The following is a 19,126-nucleotide window of genomic DNA, read 5'->3' on the forward strand; positions in this document are numbered from 1 at the left end:
AAATTGTCTTGTAATTATTTTTTCTATCCATCTTGTCTTCAAACGGGTTTACTATGGCTTTAATAATTTATTTAATAGATAATAAAAGCGTTCGTAAATAAGACACAGTTAAATTAATTAAGAAATTTATATGACGAAATTCGTTGCGTCTGATCAGCGGCGAAATAAACTATAGAAAGTTTATTAATTATCAAGTACTGATTGATCTCGGTTCCATCAGTAAAAGTATACATTCATATTATATACATTATAAATAATTGACTATTACTTTAGGCGATATATGATAAGTCGATGTGCATGGCAATATGATAGGGAAATATGTGCCTAACTTTCTAACCCTAAATTCAAGTGAAAGATAATGAAGAATCTTGAAGCATATTTTTCAACATCTATCGTTATTATAATATGCCATCCTTAAATAGCTGTAATTAATGAATGCCGCTTATGTCGAACAAGGCCTGTTTTGTTGCCAACTCAAGGCTTCAACAACAATGTATTGACAATGATAGTTTAGATTCATAATAAACTGTCGAGACACGATGATCGCTTATTATATCGTTTAGGAACTTTTACTTACAATTTGAAGTCCATTATTGAGTAAGATAATATATAAAACATAATTCTAAATATTGGATAGTATTTAATATTGAAATAACTTCACACGCACTTAAAATTTTTTTGAAATACTTTGTCAAAAAACTAAAGATTCTTAGCTCGTAGAAATGTATTATTACGTAACGCTTAAATTAGTAATAATTAATTGTAATGTGGGGAAAACATTCTCAATATCGGTATCTTAGTTTAAAAAATTCCCTTCTACATAAACTGTTTGAATACGTGGTACTCTTGTAATGATATCAAACGGAATTAATAAAGTAAATAAATTATTAGATAAAAAACTGTCCTAGATATAACAAAAACAAATAGACACGCAATAAATGTATTCTTGTATCGCATTGAGTAACAATATTAGATTGGGATTATATTTCTTATAATGCTTTGATAAACCAGTTTTAAAGATAGCAACAAAAATCATTCTATTTCTTATTTATCAGCTTTTGATTCTTTGATATCCAACCGAGATTCTGTCGCCCAATTAGGATTCTAACTTGTTTTAGAAATATATTACAAATTAATTTTTAAGAGGATAATTGTTGTTCGTCTCCAACTTAGTTAGTTTTTATTTATCACTGACACAAGTTTATTTGAAAAAAGACTAATTTTTAAATTCTTTTTTATACAAACTTAACTGTTTTTCTTTAGGTATCTTACTAACAATTTTTATCGATAACTATTTATAGCTTATAGCTGTCATGGATCACAAACTATATATCCAACGGTGAAAGAGTTTTTGAGTCAGTCCGTATATCAGTCCAGTAGTTCCTGAGTTTAGCGCGTTCATACTAACATACAATAAATTTCAGCTTTACATTATTAGTCCAGATGGGCATTAAAGATTTAAAATAATTTTTATTTGAGAGAATGTAAGTATATAAATGCTATTCAGGCAGACTGTTTTAATAATATTAAAATTAAATGAAATACCATAATTATTCCGTCCTTGAAATTTCAATACTTTAATTCGTTAAAAAGAATAAAATCGTATCCTAACGAAACAAGGTCGTCTAGCAATGCTGATGTCACCTTAGATCCTAAAACATAATCGAATAAAGATACCTTTCGCTGATATTATATTATATGGTAGACAAGAATGTTTTAATATGGAAGAATTCGAAGTAATCAGTACAATCGTATCTTTTTTTATATAATTAGCTCACTACATAAATAAAGTATTCGTAGAAAAGTACTAAATCAAATTATTCTAGCTAAACAAACATATAAAGAGAGAAGCGTAGAAATAATCCTTGTGTGTCTTTTCCTTCATTTTTATATTTATATCGAGTATATTGAGTATATATAACCTGTAATAACATGTGATTTGGATAAATAAAATAAATAAAATAATAAACAAATAAATAAATAAAACATTATAACAAGATTATTATATTAACATGAACCAAGGCTGCTTCCCCCGGCTTCGGCCGTGGTAGGTACATATATAGCCTATGGCACTCGGGGATCACATACATATCTAAGATCGAAAGAACGAAACGATCCTGGTGTTCCTGAGATAAGCGCGTTAAAATAAACAAACAATTAAATTCTTCAGCTACACATTTTTCTTAACAATATCACTTTCACAGTCCACTTCATTAGATTCTCGCAATTCTTTAACTAATCAATTAAACATCGATTAAATAAACTGCTATTTATAATCAATACATTGTAAAGGGATTATTAAAAAGTACGTTATATGATATAATTGGCTTTGGACGTTGGATATATCTATACCGTTTATTAACCTTACGTTAGCGATTAGAAGCAATCACAGGGAACTGATACAGGTATGGAATTTCATCATCTTTTTCTCGTTTCAACCTTGATACGTTTGTAACCCGTAATGTATAATTTACTAAGACATTATCATTCCTGAGACCAACGTTTTTAGGGTTGCGAATTAAAAGATAAAACGGAATTGTTTCTAGGACTTCGCTATTCGTCTGTCTTTCTGTCCGCTCATGAACAGGCTGTATCTCATGAAACGTGATAATTAGACTGGTGAAGTTTTCAAAGATGATATATTTTTGTTGCTAATAACAACATATAATAAAAACTCTAGACAAAGCAACGTTTGGCACGGTCATAAATTCGCGGTCTGAAAAAAATCGGCACGTCAATATGTTACTTACAGTTACACTTTAGTTTATTTGTACGGAACCTTTAGTGGTGCGAGTCCAACTCGCACTTGACCGATTTTTATAATTCTAACCACCAGTTACCAATTATTAAATCCAAGGATTGATAGGGTAAGGATCTTACTTACTTTATTATAATTGAACACTACTACACTACTTACGTAATTATAATGTAATAGCGTTTGCTATTGTATCAAACAAACAAATATTTGATAGTATCAGAGGAGAATTTTAATATTTAGAATTATTTAAGGATTAACGAATAATTATCCCTAATCCTTAATTAATTAGGAAATATAGGGATCTGGTGTCGTCAGTAATAAGTCCATTTAATAACTAGACTCGACCCGTGCCATCATTCACGTTTTGTGAAAAGAAAGTGTCTATATGCCTACTGCTTATGCTAATCCAGAACTTAGAGCCTATTTTATCCTTACCCAAGGACTAGTATAGCTCTTACACATTAAATCAAAACCTATTTCTAAAAATGAACCCGGATACATTCTAATCTAATAATATATTCTAAAATTAGCTTAAATTAATTCTATTTTCAAAATGAAGCGCATAAAGAAGTCTCTCAAATAGATGCAGACTCGCCTTACGCAATACTCGTCGTCTACACAGTAATCAACGTACATCTATCAGCTATTTTGAAGGATTTTAGTGATCGATATATATCGGCTCGAATGCCTGGGATTGTCAGTGGTGCGTGCAAGTAATAGGATAGCGGCGATCGAGTTACCGCGGTAACGTTGGTTTCACATCACCCCTATATAGTTAACAATATAAGCCCAGTACTGGTTACGTGTATTTAGTTTTCGCAAATGAACGTGGACAGTAAATTGACGTTTTCCAGTGGTTTGTTTCATTTGAAAATCGGTGTGGTCAACCTTCAGAGGTTGCTGGACAGGGTGAGTTTTTCATGATTAGTATAAAAAATTGGCGTAGTTTTACATGATTTAAAATATTAAAGATAAGTAGATTCACTTCATATTTACGGTGACAGAAAGTGACTCTACTTTTTTATCCAAATCAATTCATTTTTATTTCTAGATCCGCATTGCGTACTTTAATTGGTAAGTTATTAATATATGAAGTACCTATAAGTATACCTTGTAAGTTGTTTACGTAAACAGCAGTAGAAAGAAATAGGTTCTATCGATGAAAATTACATGTTTATTTACGCTTCAGATATTATTCACTTTAATTTCTAGAATAGTTAGTTATCTAGTGCTCGAATGACAGACTACTATGTAACATACAGAGGATTCCTTAAAAAGATTTTTTACGTAATTTGGTATAAGGATTCCAAGAAGTTTTTGTCCCAGAAATCCCACGGAACGCGAACTGTGCGGGAAAACTTTGGGACTCTTTTCCTTTGATTACACGAACGAAGCCGCATGCGAAAAGCTAACGCTATATATGTTGAAGCATGTTAATTGGATTACTTCTGGATTGTCACCGAAATGCGATAGAATTGATTGACTTAAATAGTATTAAAATAGTATAAGCTGTGACAGGGTCACACTAATGGAAACTTGATATGAGATTAACTATTCATTTTATTATTTTAGTGTAATTATTGAGGCATAATATAGACACTTCACTGTGTAAAAATGCCCTGTCATGATTCGTGAGTAATATTAATCCTTAAGAATTTAGATTAAATAGACTTAATTTGTTTGTATTTCGGTATTAGTTGATAATAAGAATAAAAAAAAACTTTTATTTTGTATCGTTGATACCTCAAAAGTTCTTAAAAATCCAATGGAATCAAAAAATTAATGTCCCGTAATAAGTCTCAAGCGTTTTTAGTTTACAAACACATGTATTTCTTTAAAGTAGCATTAGGTAAATATAATTACCGAGTAGTGCAATGACAAATACTCGACTCGTTATCATTGGCCGATAACACCACCCCACACTTTAGTGTACTTAATAAATAGACATTCAGTTGCTTGAACCAATAGTAGTTCATACACTTCGTTAGTGACACCTCGAAATTCGTTCTAGAAAGTTCGAGATTTGTTCCATTTTCGAACAGTCCTTTTTTTTCTTTTATGGCGAAATATGTCAATTTCGTTTGACGTCTAAGAAGTGTTAGGTGCAATGTTAAATGATACAGAAGAAATTCTATATCGTTTGAAAGTCCCATTGCATTGGTTGTACTTTTGTGTTTCTTGACGAACAGTTATTATATTTTTGTGATAGTGAACAATGTCGCCGAAGCAGAATCGGGGAGTAAGTTTTAATTTTTGCTTTGGTTTGTAGATCTAATCTGATCTAAAAATGGTGCAAATTTTGTTAGATGGGTAGTTTGATTAGTATTGCTATAGTTCTTATGAAGGAATTATAATATTAAATTTAAATGTTAAATATTAAAGCAGTACAAATTTATCTTTTTTAATTCATATTTTTTATTATATGCAGTGCCGTTCGCGTTGTACCTAATAATAAGAATTTACATAGAACATAGGCTATATAAACTTTCAAAATGGTGCCCGCAAATAAAAATGAGAAACGATTTATTTATTTATTTTTTTGGTTACTTATTTTGATTTAAAAATATAATCATTTCTCATTTGGTGTTTCAATTTTTTTTACATTTTCAACACTTCACATACATTAAGTATATAAAATATAAATAAGTCAAATACCTTGAAATTCTACGATACCATCTTAGTACTAATATATAGTAGGTTAATGACAATTAACAAATTACCTATCATTAGTTTAATGACTTGGTCGACATGGAGATGCAAAGGCTGGTTGGCAACAATGCCTCTACATTATAGCAAATAAAAAGGACTTAGTATATGAATTTTCTAGATAATAATATAATAGAACATTTATGTCTGTATGAAATATGTTGTCACGTGCATTGTGTTGCTGTTTTGCCAGGCTATAAAATATAATATTGCCATTTAAGCATTGAATATATATCCTTAATAATTTGAATTAAATGAAATGTGGCTTCTTTTGTATATAACGCATAATATAATAATAAACTTATTATGTCACTGTGCATTTAAAATGAATTTGTTACTATGTTTATATTCAAACTATTGAAAAATTATTAGTGGCATTTGAAATTATGAGCTGCTGTGTCATAATATAATTTTAAATCTCTTAATCGCTTCTTTATTCCTTATTTATGACAAGAATAAGTATTTAAATCTTTAAATATAAAGTTTATCTAAAATGTCATCAGTCGCTGTTTATATAAATAATTTTATTTCGTGTCTATTAAGTTAATCTTGTGAGAAAGAAACGGGCCTCTTTCGTTTTTTGCTTTTGTTCTATTGTGTGGACCTTTAATGGTTACTTTTTGTTGAAGCTCTATGAAACTGACATGTTATTTATAAGGTTTGTTAATTAATAAAATTTGCGTTGGACCAAATCTGATTAGTGAAGTATTTTAGTCATCTATACCAGACATCAACTAGGTTTAAAAAGAAGACATGCTTAGATTTATAAGCAATTTTAAAAGCTAAAGCTGTTTTACATAATACATATTCTAACACTAATTGTGCCCCGCGGTTTTACCCTCGTCGTGCATGATGTTATACAGTCTTAGAGCCTTCCTCAATATGGGAAGTATGAAACACAAAAATAATTTTTCAATTCTTACCAGTATTTACTGAGATAAGCGTGTTTAAACAAACACGCTTTATAATTTTATAATAAATACAGTATAGATTAGTACCAAATATATTTTACGATCATTAAGTCGAAAAATTAGAAACAATATTTTTATTAATTTATACGAATACTTCACTGTCTCCATCGAAAGATAAACAGGTCGCAGTGGGTCCCATCTCAATGAATTCTTTTCTATTGATCAATATCCCCATTATATGAACCTGAATCGCCATTGTATCTCAATGTCAAGAACGTTAATGTTGTCAAATGGTCGAGTCATAGGTCATCACTAGGCGTCGATTAAATAAAAGCTTTTTACATTTTTTACTTACGTGTACATTGACTTTCAACTTTCATGGGCGCCAATAAATATCGGCTTGTTAGCTCCCAACACTATAATGCTAGGGTTTAATTTATAAAGGCATAAAAGGCTTAAAGTTTTTCGTTTGTCTGTGGTATCGTATCTCGCGAACCGATGATGAACCGAATTTAAACAATGCTGTAAAACTAATTATATCAAATACTAGCTTTTGCCCGCGGCTTCGCACGCGTTAATTTGGAGAAATTTAATAGATGATACATATAAACCTTCCTCATGATTCACTCTATCTATTAAAAAAATCAGTTGCGTTATTTTAAAGATCTAAGCATACTTAGGGACATAGGGACAGAAACAGCGACTTTGATTTATACTATATAGTGTAGTATATAAAACAATTAAATCAAATGTTAAATTATTCTACTACATTTGATGAATATTAGCTGTGTGGAAGTAGTCGGCAATGTTGCCGCCGCTACAAAATGGCGGAAAAAATATTTTTTCACAGTTCTCTCCATATGGGTATCAAATGAAAGGGCTTGATTAGTAGAATACTATGCACTATTAATTGGGAAACCAAGATGGCCGGGATCGCTTTTCTGTTAATTCTATTTCATTTACTTATTTCCATTTTTTTATTATTACACAAATATAATATTAATCCATCACACTAATATGTTCATAAAGACTAATAACTAAGGATTTCCCTTGGGATTCTACAGAATTATCTCCGTTATGAATACGGCATAGGCTTTCGTGTCTCATACAAATACATGTGAATTATCCATTAGCATAATTAGTTTGCACGCAAAAGCATCGACTGCAACCGTTGAATATTCAGATGTTAATAATACGATTAGTTCCTTTTGCATCCATCAATTTGTTGCAATTGTATTTTTAATTATTTTATGTTAAATAAGTAGAGAGGAAGATGTAGAAGGGAGAGAGAATTTTTGTCTATAAGAATAGAAAGAATAGAAAGGAAATAAGCGTTTTGGAAAAGAAGTAATAATATTGTGAGTTGGATTTATTTCATTGCTTCCGTTTTTGTAATTTGCATCACTTGTACAATTAAGGTATCGTTTTAATTTGGATTTATTTTATTTTGAGGGTTTCAACGTGATGCTATTACTGATATTAGTATCTGTCGGTCTGTCACTAGGCTGTATGTCATGAATCGTAGACAGGTAACTTTTTGTTAGTAGAACGGGGTTAATGATAGTCGCAGTCATAAATTTGATGAGTGTCCATTTCATTTGAAGTTGCTCTTTAAACTATTTTATTTACTATTTTTTTATCAGCTTATATATACGGGACCCTTAGTGTCGCAAGTCCGACTCGCACTTGACTTAGTATTAAGTCAAACACGCGTATTTCATAGTCATGGAACCGTAAAATTAAGAAGTTAATTAATCATAATATTTAATATTTTTATATTGTTAGGATTTCAAATAACATTTCATCACTAATCTATTCCTTTCTAACTACATTGCCGGCGGCGTCGAAGCAAAAAAACTATGAGATCATTATGGTATTTTGTTTTCGTTTCGATAATGTAACTTTAAATATAGTGTTAGTGCATGATCATTGAAATAAGTTCTAAATGGAATATGGTTCTTAGAATCTATAGATAATATCAAGGATCGTTTTAATATGAACGTATATAGAATTCTTTTTTTTTTTTTGTAAAGTGTGGGAAAATATTTAAATTATTTTTTTTAAACGTCTATAGCTGATAAGAACTGGTGAGTGGTTTTTAAGTAAGTTGAAATCAAGAATTTTAAAATAGGAAATAAGTCATTATTTATATATATAGTGTTTATAGTGTTTAGTGTTATATTATCTGTGTTGTGGCTAATAAATATCTTCCGGTAGGTTGTACAATTTTAAAAAATTTGTGCAGGCAGGCATTTATTACCAACTGGCGTCAAATAAGAATTTTTTAACAAAAAAAAAACTAAACAGCTTTCTAATTGTCAGAACTCCGTTTTGTAATATTTTCTCAGAAAAACTTTGGAGCTGACCTTACAATAATCTAGCACATTTAGCCCAGAAAAAATATTTTAAATACAAGTTTATATTTATAGATTGTAATTGTGAAATATTAGCTTTTTTAATTATATTAGACTTAGATGTATTTTGTAATATGAAGATTTTAAGATTTTGTATACGGTTTTGATCGGATTCTTTAGATTATTTATTACGTGAGACATTCACAAATACAGTGACACCAACTTACCTCTGAAATGATGTGTTTCGACACCGTCGCTTTAGAATAATCTTTGATATAATATTCCGGGCATCACTCTTTATTGTTTTCAATAAATTTATCAATTAAAAATTTTGGAAGATAGCAATAACATAGAGCACTTGAAGCAGTCTACGATATCAATTCAACATCTTTAGTAAAATAATGCGTTATTTCAAAGATAAGTTAGTGTCACTATTCATTGATGGTTAAGTGATATTCCCATATCTAATAGTCTTTAATATTGCATGTTTTTCTTTAAGAAGGCCATTATCCTGTATATTCACAAGAATCCTTCATCATCATTAACAATTCTGCATTAAACCTTTTCCCCTTAAAAGCTGGCGATCATGTGCATGGGCGATATGTATACATATCATGTGATAGGGCGCTTTCCAAATCACCACCTTTTTGCCAGCTCTAGTATTAAGAGATTACTATTTAAATAGTTCAACAATATGACCTCTTCTTTTCTTAATTATAGTCATACTTAATTTTATAGCATTCAAATGCATTCAAACGTTTTTTTAGAATATTTATACGAAATCAACCTCACTAATGAATACATATCTCGTTGCAGTCTCACGCAACTTCAAGCGCTGAGAGGCGGGAACATTTGTACAAGATCCTGGTGATCGGCGAGCTGGGCACGGGCAAGACGTCCATCATCAAGCGATATGTTCACCAGTTCTTCAGTCAGCACTACAGAGCGACCATCGGGGTCGATTTCGCGCTGAAAGTGTTAAACTGGGATGCGAATACGATCATACGCTTGCAGCTATGGGATATTGCAGGTAAATTAATTTAGTATGAGAGCGCCTTGAAAATAAAGGACAGTTCGACCTACCTCATTTATAAGTTACTATATTATTATTGATATTACTCATAGTCTGTCCTTCCTTCACGATATTTAAATGAATCCCGTGCCATTGCTATAACTTATAACTAACTAGCTTTTGCCCGCGGCTTCGAACGCGTTGAGTTAAAGTAGTTTATTAAAAGAAAAACCTTGAGAAAATAACTTTCAAGCGTTCGCAAAATACTATAATGTCAACTGTCGAGAATCCTTTTTAAATCGTGTTGGTTTTAGAACTAAACTGGTTTTAGAATTAATAAAAGTTATATATAATAATTCGTAGCAGATGCATAAATAATGACTTTTTACTGAAAATGTTAAAATTTAAATATCATAATATATAAATTATTATTTGCTATTAGAATGCAATCGATGCAAGTTAATATGCTAATGGTTTGAGCATAAACCATGCGGCGTAGTTCTTTTTATTATATATAGTAGTCGCTCTGCCCGGGTTCACCCTAAAAAAAACAAAATGAAGTACAATAATAGACTAATGTATTTTGTAGATCAAAAGAAAAACTTCTTTCTACTTTTAAGCTTTAATTACCGTATTTATTTCAAATGGATTTTTGAGTTGGGCCCTTCAAAAATTTACTTGATGATATGGATGTTATCATTCGGACGGCAAAAACATTTTGAATAAATTGATATCGAAGTGAAGACCAGTGCATATCATATTTATTTATTTTAATTCTACGCGGTTAGAACTAAACTAAACTAAATATATAATAAATTTTGGGTAAAATTTAGTATATATCGTCTATTTTTTTATATATCTGTTTTGCTGACTTTACTACAAAACAAATATAGCAACGGTGTATGGTAATCATGCTCAACTTTTCGCACATCGATATTCGATATATCATATATTTCATCTCTCTCTAAATTTACCGCCAAAATAGATAGTCAATTTTTTTTTTAAGAAATGTTAATTTTTCGTATACTTATGAGTAAGATGAATTTAACGTGGTTTTGTTTTTAGTGTTTGAGTGATTGGAATATCCCATAAAAGCACATGTAGGCATCAAATAATTACCTAAAAAAATTAGGTCTTGATTTGTCTTGTCAGATAGACTGAAATTAATTTTTTGTGACCTACTCGACAAACCTACTTGACAGTAAAATCATAAATATCTTATACCCCCACTTAAAGCGTATGAAGTATCTACCGTTATTTATATCAATGAATTCACACTTAAATGGTCGAAAAGAGTTTCTAGCATTATGAAAAAAAGAAAAAAAAAAATTAACACGAGTCAAATAACAAATATTTGACATATTTTCAATTTCGTTATATTACGTGTAAGACAAATGTATAATGTAAGAAAATAAAGGAATATTAATTATATTAAGAGTATCTTTTGCGTTGTAAAATGGACGAAATGGAACTTGCGTTTGCTTGGATCTTTATGTCGTTGATAATTATATATTGCCTACTGTTTTTGGCTCTTGTTACTATGATTCCATATTAAAGTACAGAAGGTATGATCACTTTTTTATACTATAAAGCGATATTAATACACTGTGATTACTAGAATTTACAGTTCTGTAGAAAGTGCTTCCTCAACCGGTTTTACCGTTTTTTCGTGTAATTGATCGATTGGTGATTTTAAAAGGAATATTGATGAATGAACGATCAATTTGTTATTTCAGTTTATATCTAAAAATGTACTCTTTAAAGCTAGAATTTCTCAAAAAATATGAAAATGCGCTTTTGTAAAATATTTTTTCTTTCAACATTTTAACAAATAATGTAGGTATTAATTAGTTTCAATTGTGAATTTTTTAGATGAAGTCCAGTTTATTGAAAACAATAAAATAGAATTATTGAAAAACGTACATTATCTCTCTGAATGTTTGAGTAGATATTTTCAAAGCGATTTTTAGTAGCTATTTAATATAATAATACTCAGCTTATTAGATGGAATCAGCCTAATGACGATCAGACGGATATTCTTATATATCCGGTGTGGTTGCTATAAAATTATCAATAATGGATGATTGGTTACAGCGTTTCCAAGTATGTTAATGTTAGTTTACAAACGAACTTGAAAAAATGGAGGACGTTGTCAATTCGGCTGGATTATTGTTTTTTTTTCGGTGCCTCAGAAGTGAGGAACCAATTTTGATGATTGTTTGTTTAACTTGAAAGTGATCCTATTTAAATGTGGTCTAGTTCAGACAAATTGAAAGCGTTTCGTATAAATGTATTGGCGTTTCGATTATTTCCATATCCACCTATCTATATGTCAAAGTTCATTCATCTTATCAGCGGTTTATGTGAAATCGATTTGAGTACATATCTAAATTTCGTTTTTATTCAATAAAATTATGACAACAATTTATAATTATTTTATTATTATGACGATTGCAGTGAAAGAAGACATCTTTCACTGCAATCGTGACCACGCCACGACTGCAATACATTTTAAAGTTTTGACAAAAATGTTAAGTGAAATATTTAATTGTGATAGTTTAATGATTATATACAGCTAATGTGCGTGTCCATCTGCAATCCATCTTATACCGTCTACATCATGCGTGTTTTCTTAATATTTTCCAAGTTAACTACACGCTATAAAAGAAGCAAAAAACACTGCATTGGGAACTGAAAGAAAAAACATGATCAGCGTACAGAGCAGCTGTTTTTTTTGCGATAGAAATTATAAATTATCCATTTGCTTAAAGCGTTAGCGTATCACTTTAAATTTCTTAATTATATCATCATTAATAAGGATAAATAAACAACGTTTTAATTAGTTCATTTTAAAGAAAGGTTATATCATAAAAAGGGAAGGAAGATTTTGCTGCTTTTTAATTCGATTTTAAATAATACATGATTATAATGCTCAAGTAGATTTAATATAAGAAAACAATCATTTATGTATCTAACTGCGAGGGCGTCTTGATTCAATTCACAAGAACTAACGGAACAAAAATTGTGGGAACTTTTACCCAATAAGGGTCGTAGTTCTCTTTGAGTTATCACACGTAATTAGTTTTCTACCTGAATTTAAAAGACAATAAAAACCCGTGTAACCATACAAAAGTTTGATATAAGAATAGAGCCTTTGCTGAGGAGACAAAAGACTTTTTGTATGGGTTGATGTAATAAAAGGTAACCTGACGATAAGATAAGTGTCGCCATGATAGAATGTGTTTGAATTTGTAGATGTGATTGCTAGATATGGGATAAAGTGTAGGGAAACTCACCCTTTCCCATATTTCACTTTATATGTATCTAAGTCCTTCGGGAGGCTCTTTATAAATCTATGTGTACGTAATGGTGCAATATATCAAATTGCTTTTTTAATCTAAGTTACCGCAATCAACTGTACAATTTTAATACGTCGTGTATTTTTTGTATACAAAGTTGAAGATACTTTATCTATCAGGAGAGGATAATCTTAACTTTTAATTAATAGTTATATTGTAATCATATATTTGTATCGATTTCACTTAATATACCGTAATACACCGGGCTTTCAGGCATATACATATTTATAAGTCATTATGATACTGGTTCATTTATACAAACGATATTTTTTAATAAACCAACGTTTCCGATAGCGAAGAGGGTTCTCAGTTGAACTGTATTTTTTTTTTGTTTAGTTACTGCGTGGGTTTTCAACCGATTGAGATGTAACTTTCTGTGTGTCGCAGGAAAATGTTGTCATTTGGTTAGATTTTAGAATCAGTTGTACCTCCCTCCACAGGAACATTAGTGACCTTTTTAGGAGAATTTTTTTACCACCGTATTATTTACCATTTACCTTTATAGGCCAGGAGCGGTTTGGGAATATGACGCGCGTGTATTATAAGGAAGCGGTCGGCGCTTTCATAGTGTTCGACGTATCGCGGGTCGCCACATTCGACGCGGTTGTCAAGTGGAAAAACGACCTTGACACGAAGGTGCAACTGCCCGATGGATCGCCGATACCGTGCATACTGCTGGCTAATAAGGTTAGTTTTTATAAGCTTCGGGGTGCATACACTATCTTCTCAATATAAAACGATAGCACTGACTGACTGATCTATCATAGGACTGCCCAAACTAGTGGACTGATCGGGCTGATATTTGGCTTATAGATAGCCACTATGGTGCAGGCATCCGCTAAGAAAGGATTTTGATAAATTCTGCCCCCAAGGGAATAAAATAGGGGTTGAAAGTTTTGTACCGTGATGTCTTAATTTGAATGTAATTATTTATTACAATTCAAGTAGAAATGACGTTTCTTTCTGTTATGTAGGAAGTACATACAATTGGAAGATATAATTATGAGCGCTTGAGTGAATGCCCTGCAATATTTTCTGCATCCTTTACAATTGCGTTGCGATGAATATATCTAGATCTAGAGTAGTTTGTTTTATTCATTGTTCTACTACTGAGTGCTTCGCTCGAATGATTGATGCTATCTATGGGTTTGCTTATTCTGGATTTCATTTCATATTTACCATTAATACATATAGTTAAAATGTGTACCTATCAATAAGTAATAATTGTAAGTTTCTTTATTAAATTTATTCTAAATAATCTAACCATAAATGACATTTTAATCATGAATTGATAAATTTGCTCATGACAATCGAATATAATATGGGAGTAGCGGCTGCACGCTTGCTCAAGATTGGTTCTTGGAAATCGGCAATTGGATTGTGACCCTAATTTTCAAGTATTAGAATTCAAATAATTTAAAAAATATAATAACAGCATCGTTATCTATGAGACATCAACAACCTACAATCTTACAAATTGACAGATTTTTATGGTTTATTTTACCTGTGTTTCATTTTTGCCACAGTGCGACCAGCAAAAGGAGGGTATTGTCAATTCGCCGGCGAAAATGGACGAGTATTGCCGCGAGAAGGGCTTCGCTGGATGGTTCGAAACGTCGGCGAAGGAGAACATTAACATTGAAGAGGCGGCTCGCTCATTAGTTAATAAGGTGAGTTGAGAGATTCGTAGATGACAGAGTTCTTTTTATATTGAACTATGTTTTTGTTTTATCCCTTATTATCTCAAGGGCAACTTTAACGGCTATATTTTAAACAAATTCATAATTAACAGCTTTGTATTTCTTGCCACTGTATGAACACAATCCATAAGGGCTGAGATGGCAAATGCCTTTACCGTTTTGAGTAGGGGTGACGTAGATAACGTGTAGATGAATTGAAAGAGCTTCTAATTCCTTGTATGCTTGCATGCCGGCAATGATTCCCCGCCTTTTCGATTAAAGTCCAATGCACTAACCACTGAAGCACCTGTTGCTGCTGCTGCAAACGAATAAGACATTAGTTACCAATAATATCAAATTAACAGCAAATTTTAGAGGTGTCCTTTAATATCTACTTGAAGAAATAATTCCCGATACAGAAACGGTATGTCATCAGTATAAAATATATCCATTGTTTTAAGCTTTCACTTTGGTCCAATTTTGGATATTCTATGGGAATTTCAATCATGTAAACATATAAAACACACCCAAAAATTATACCGTAATTCCACTTTAATCTTGACGCTTGAAACGTAGAGAATGCACGAAATTCCCTTAACGTTAATGCTACGTTGTTATTGGCGGCAAATTGTTGAACGTTGAATGAACGTTGCTGCCTCAACAATAAGATTATTAATATCTTTATCTATTGTGTATAAACGGAGGCACATTAATTATGATTGACGTGCAATGTACCTAGTATAATGTATTGCTAGTCCATTGAAAAGTTATATGTTGTTTCTCAGTGGACGTAATTTAATTTTTTTATGTGTAGGGAAGTTAATAGAAGCTTAATTTAAAGTTTTTGTATCGCCTCTCTTGCCCCACGCCCGCCGTCTCGGATGAAGGGTTTGTGACACTGTTTCTGACCAGCAAACATATAGTAAATTTTAAATAGCATGATATAACCCTCACTTCAAAGCACGTTTTAATATAAAATGTACACAAATTTCATAATATTTTATTAATTTAAACGTCGTTTATGACCTTGAAAGGTATAATTAACATATTAAAACAACCATGGCGTATTATTTCACAATGTTGCGTAATGCCATTAGAAAATGAAACAAACGAGCTGCTCGTAGCTAGTTAAGGTGTCGGAAACGATAAAAAACAGTCCGGTTTTGAGATAGACGGCTTTATAGCGTAAGAGCTGGGTATACATTTATTATTATTATGTTTTTTTTTTATATATTAAGCGGGCAATCGAGCTGGTGGCTCACCATGTGATAAGCGATCACCACCGCCCATAAACATTCGCAGAGATAGTCCCTTTGGAGGGAGAGTTCCTCGGGACAAGGAAAAAGAAAGGAAAAAGATAGGGGATCTCCAGCTCTCCTGGTACGAAACAAAGTAGCATGCTACTATTTTACGTCAATCTTCTGTGAGGGTGTGGTACTTCTCCGGTACGAGGTGGCCCAATTCGTGACGAAGTATGCTCGACTCCCACATATTAACTACTATGACAATATTTCTTATAAGTTTTATTAATTTTTACTTTAGCGGTGCGTTATGTTTTTTTGGAAGAAACAATTCTGTCAGGACTGTTTTTATATCGGGGACAATAAGTTATTTTGTATAATTGACAACAACAAAAACGCTACTTAAAGCGACAGCTACATTACATTTTTTAATGATATTGTACAAAATATTTAATTTAATTTTTTTTTAGAATACCCTTCTTGTTCAAGTTCTATGCCCAACAAAAATTATTTTAATATAAAATATACACTGTATGTGTGTATGTGTGTATCTATGTATATTTATTTATTTATTATTATTTTTATTTTTTTTTTTGCAAGTATCATTTAATATAGTATTATTATTTATTGTAAGTATCATTTAAAGGTATATTTATATGTATATGTGATATGTATTCTAAGTTAAAATATTTATGTACTTAATACCCTACCTCCTGCTTTTTACTATTTCCATACACAGTGGGTTGCCTGGAAGAGATCACTCTTTAGTGATAAGGTCGCCTTCTGTCCTGGTCTAGTTTTAAGTTTTTATTTTTAAGGTTTATTTGTATACCAGTACAATAAAGAGTTAAATAAATAAATAAATAAATATTTTAAACAGTTATCTCTTAAACTATAAGGTGATATTAAGCTCGCTTGAATAATTTATGAGCCTGTCAGTTTTTTATTTCTTACGTATAAGAAAAAGCTTTTAATTCCATCGGCTTATCTAATGTCTATCTTACCAAAACCGTCGTAGAAGAAACTCCCACATTGTCAGATTACAGAAAAAAAAAAAAGTTTTTTTTTTGAGATGAACGAACCATCAACCGTTGCCTAATTGATTTCACCGAGTGCGAGAATGTGATAAATGTCCGTCAAGTGCGAGTTGGACACGCGACACTAAGGGTTCTGTACAAGAGCAAGTGAAAAAAGAAATTGGTCACCCATCAAAATTATGACCGTACCAAACGTTGCTTAACCTTGATTTTAATCTTACTGTAACGGTTCATGAGATACAGCCATGTGACAGACGGACGGTCACACAGACAGACGGACGGAAAGCGAAGTCTTTGTAACAGGGTCCCGTTTTGCTCATTTGTGTAAAGATTATATTGACTAGTCTTTAACATTGTTTTCATTTTAATTGATATTAATTGTTTTAGTCATGAAAATGTAATGAACAGGGAAAAAACGTTAAATTCGGCTCAATACAAATATGGATCATTGCGATATTGTGTATGAATTTGTGTCCTAACCCGTGCTTACGTTTATGTTTACCTTCCAGATACTCCTAAACGACAAACTGCTGCAAAACAACGACAAAGACGGCGAGAGATTCGCGCTCGACCACAAGATTGCGAACGGCGAGAACACGCGGGACAGCGGCGGCAACAAGTCCTGCGCTTGCTGACCGCGCTGCGCCGCCCCAACCCTGCACTGAACGAACCTCGCTTTAATATGAACAATTTTTTATTGAGCCTCTAGTACAATGGCGCGTTTGCTGCCTCCTCTCGAACAGAGTCTATCCCGACATATCGAGATCCAATACAAACGAGCTCAGTTCCATGGAACATTGAATTGATATTGAAAACTACGACTAATTTAACTAATTTCGATCGAATGTTTCTATAATACCACGTAGAACTCGAATCGGTTGCAAAAGAAACATGGAAGTTCGAGCTCGAATCACAATCGTAATTGAAAAGGAATCAGGATCGAATCAATATCGTTGGTAATATGGCTCCTGGTATAGAACTCGCAAAGCGTCATTGCACTAAACGCCGGATAGAATTTATACCTTATATTATAATAACTTCGCAGAACTATATAAACATTTTTATTGTATACTAAGTTTTGTTGTGGGACGATGTTGAATTAAATAAGTTGTCTCCCAAGATTGACGCTGATCACCCCACCTGCATTTGTAAATGTGGAACGTGAAATGTAATTACATGTTTTTTTCTCTTGCACATTTATATTACCACTTGTGAACAAATTTTGACTTGTTTATATATATTTCGTTTGTATATAATGACGACTTGTACAATAAATGTGGCCTTAGATTTGTACTGTTGATATATACACGTATCCTGGGGATGTTTTAGTGAAATGTATTCGAAATCTGATTACGTTTAATTGTTATTATAACTGTGTTTGAGAAGTGATTATTGTTTGAATAAAAACTATGAATTATTTATCAATTATCCGTATTAATGTTTAGATATTTATAAAATGTTTCAAGTGCCTCTATACATCGAATTTAAATTGAATAACGATTTTTAATGAACTATACGATTCTTGTGTCCAATGTTTTGGAGATTGTATTTATCTTGGATAGGGAAATGTAATACGCGATGTGAAGACGCCAGCTTTTTTATTTTCTTGGACTATTTTCAAAAACTCGTGCCATGTTCGGCTAAAGTCATAATTAGTTATGTTATTATTACAATAGAGTATAGATTGAGTTAATATTGTAATAAGTATTACGTATTGTACGTGAGCGTGTGGATTTATTACAGAATAAATTGTTTTAGAAAAATGAATGATGTTTAATTTCTTATCGCTTTTAGAAATATGATAATTCCCTATGATATGATTAAAATTCATTGTGTTATGTCTTGTATAACAATACAATAGTTTAAAAACAATAATTTGTACGATGTACATTTTCTTCTCAGTTAAAAAAAAACATGTTTATAATTTCAATACATTTTAACAATGACATGAGCCACAATCGTTTCATAACATTTTATTATGGGCATAAAGAAAAAATATACGGTTGAGACTCGACACTGCATTAAAATATAAAAGATAAATTAAAAAAAAACAAAAACGTTTCATATCT

The 19,126-nt window shown here is 31.5% G+C and overlaps 1 protein-coding gene across 4 annotated transcripts in view; it reads left to right on the plus strand.

Annotated features, from left to right (window-relative positions):
* Positions 1–18,824, plus strand: part of LOC119829435 (ras-related protein Rab-32) — a 37,080-nt gene extending 18,256 nt beyond the window's left edge. For 2 of the 4 annotated variants that reach the window (XM_038351929.1, XM_038351926.1), the window contains exons 2-5: positions 9,546–9,759; positions 13,606–13,787; positions 14,627–14,770; positions 17,567–18,824. In XM_038351929.1, the coding sequence (XP_038207857.1) occupies positions 9,546–9,759; positions 13,606–13,787; positions 14,627–14,770; positions 17,567–17,692 (666 nt within the window). In that variant the 3' untranslated portion in view covers positions 17,693–18,824. Of the gene's footprint in view, positions 1–3,516; positions 3,668–4,958; positions 4,998–9,545; positions 9,760–13,605; positions 13,788–14,626; positions 14,771–17,566 lie in introns of those variants that run through there. The other 2 variants (XM_038351925.1, XM_038351928.1) reach the window with 2 other exon arrangements.
* Positions 18,825–19,126: the final 302 nt, after the last annotated feature.

The sequence above is a fragment of the Zerene cesonia genome, chromosome 10 (genome assembly GCF_012273895.1).
Source record: "Zerene cesonia ecotype Mississippi chromosome 10, Zerene_cesonia_1.1, whole genome shotgun sequence".
NCBI lineage: Eukaryota > Metazoa > Arthropoda > Insecta > Lepidoptera > Pieridae > Zerene > Zerene cesonia.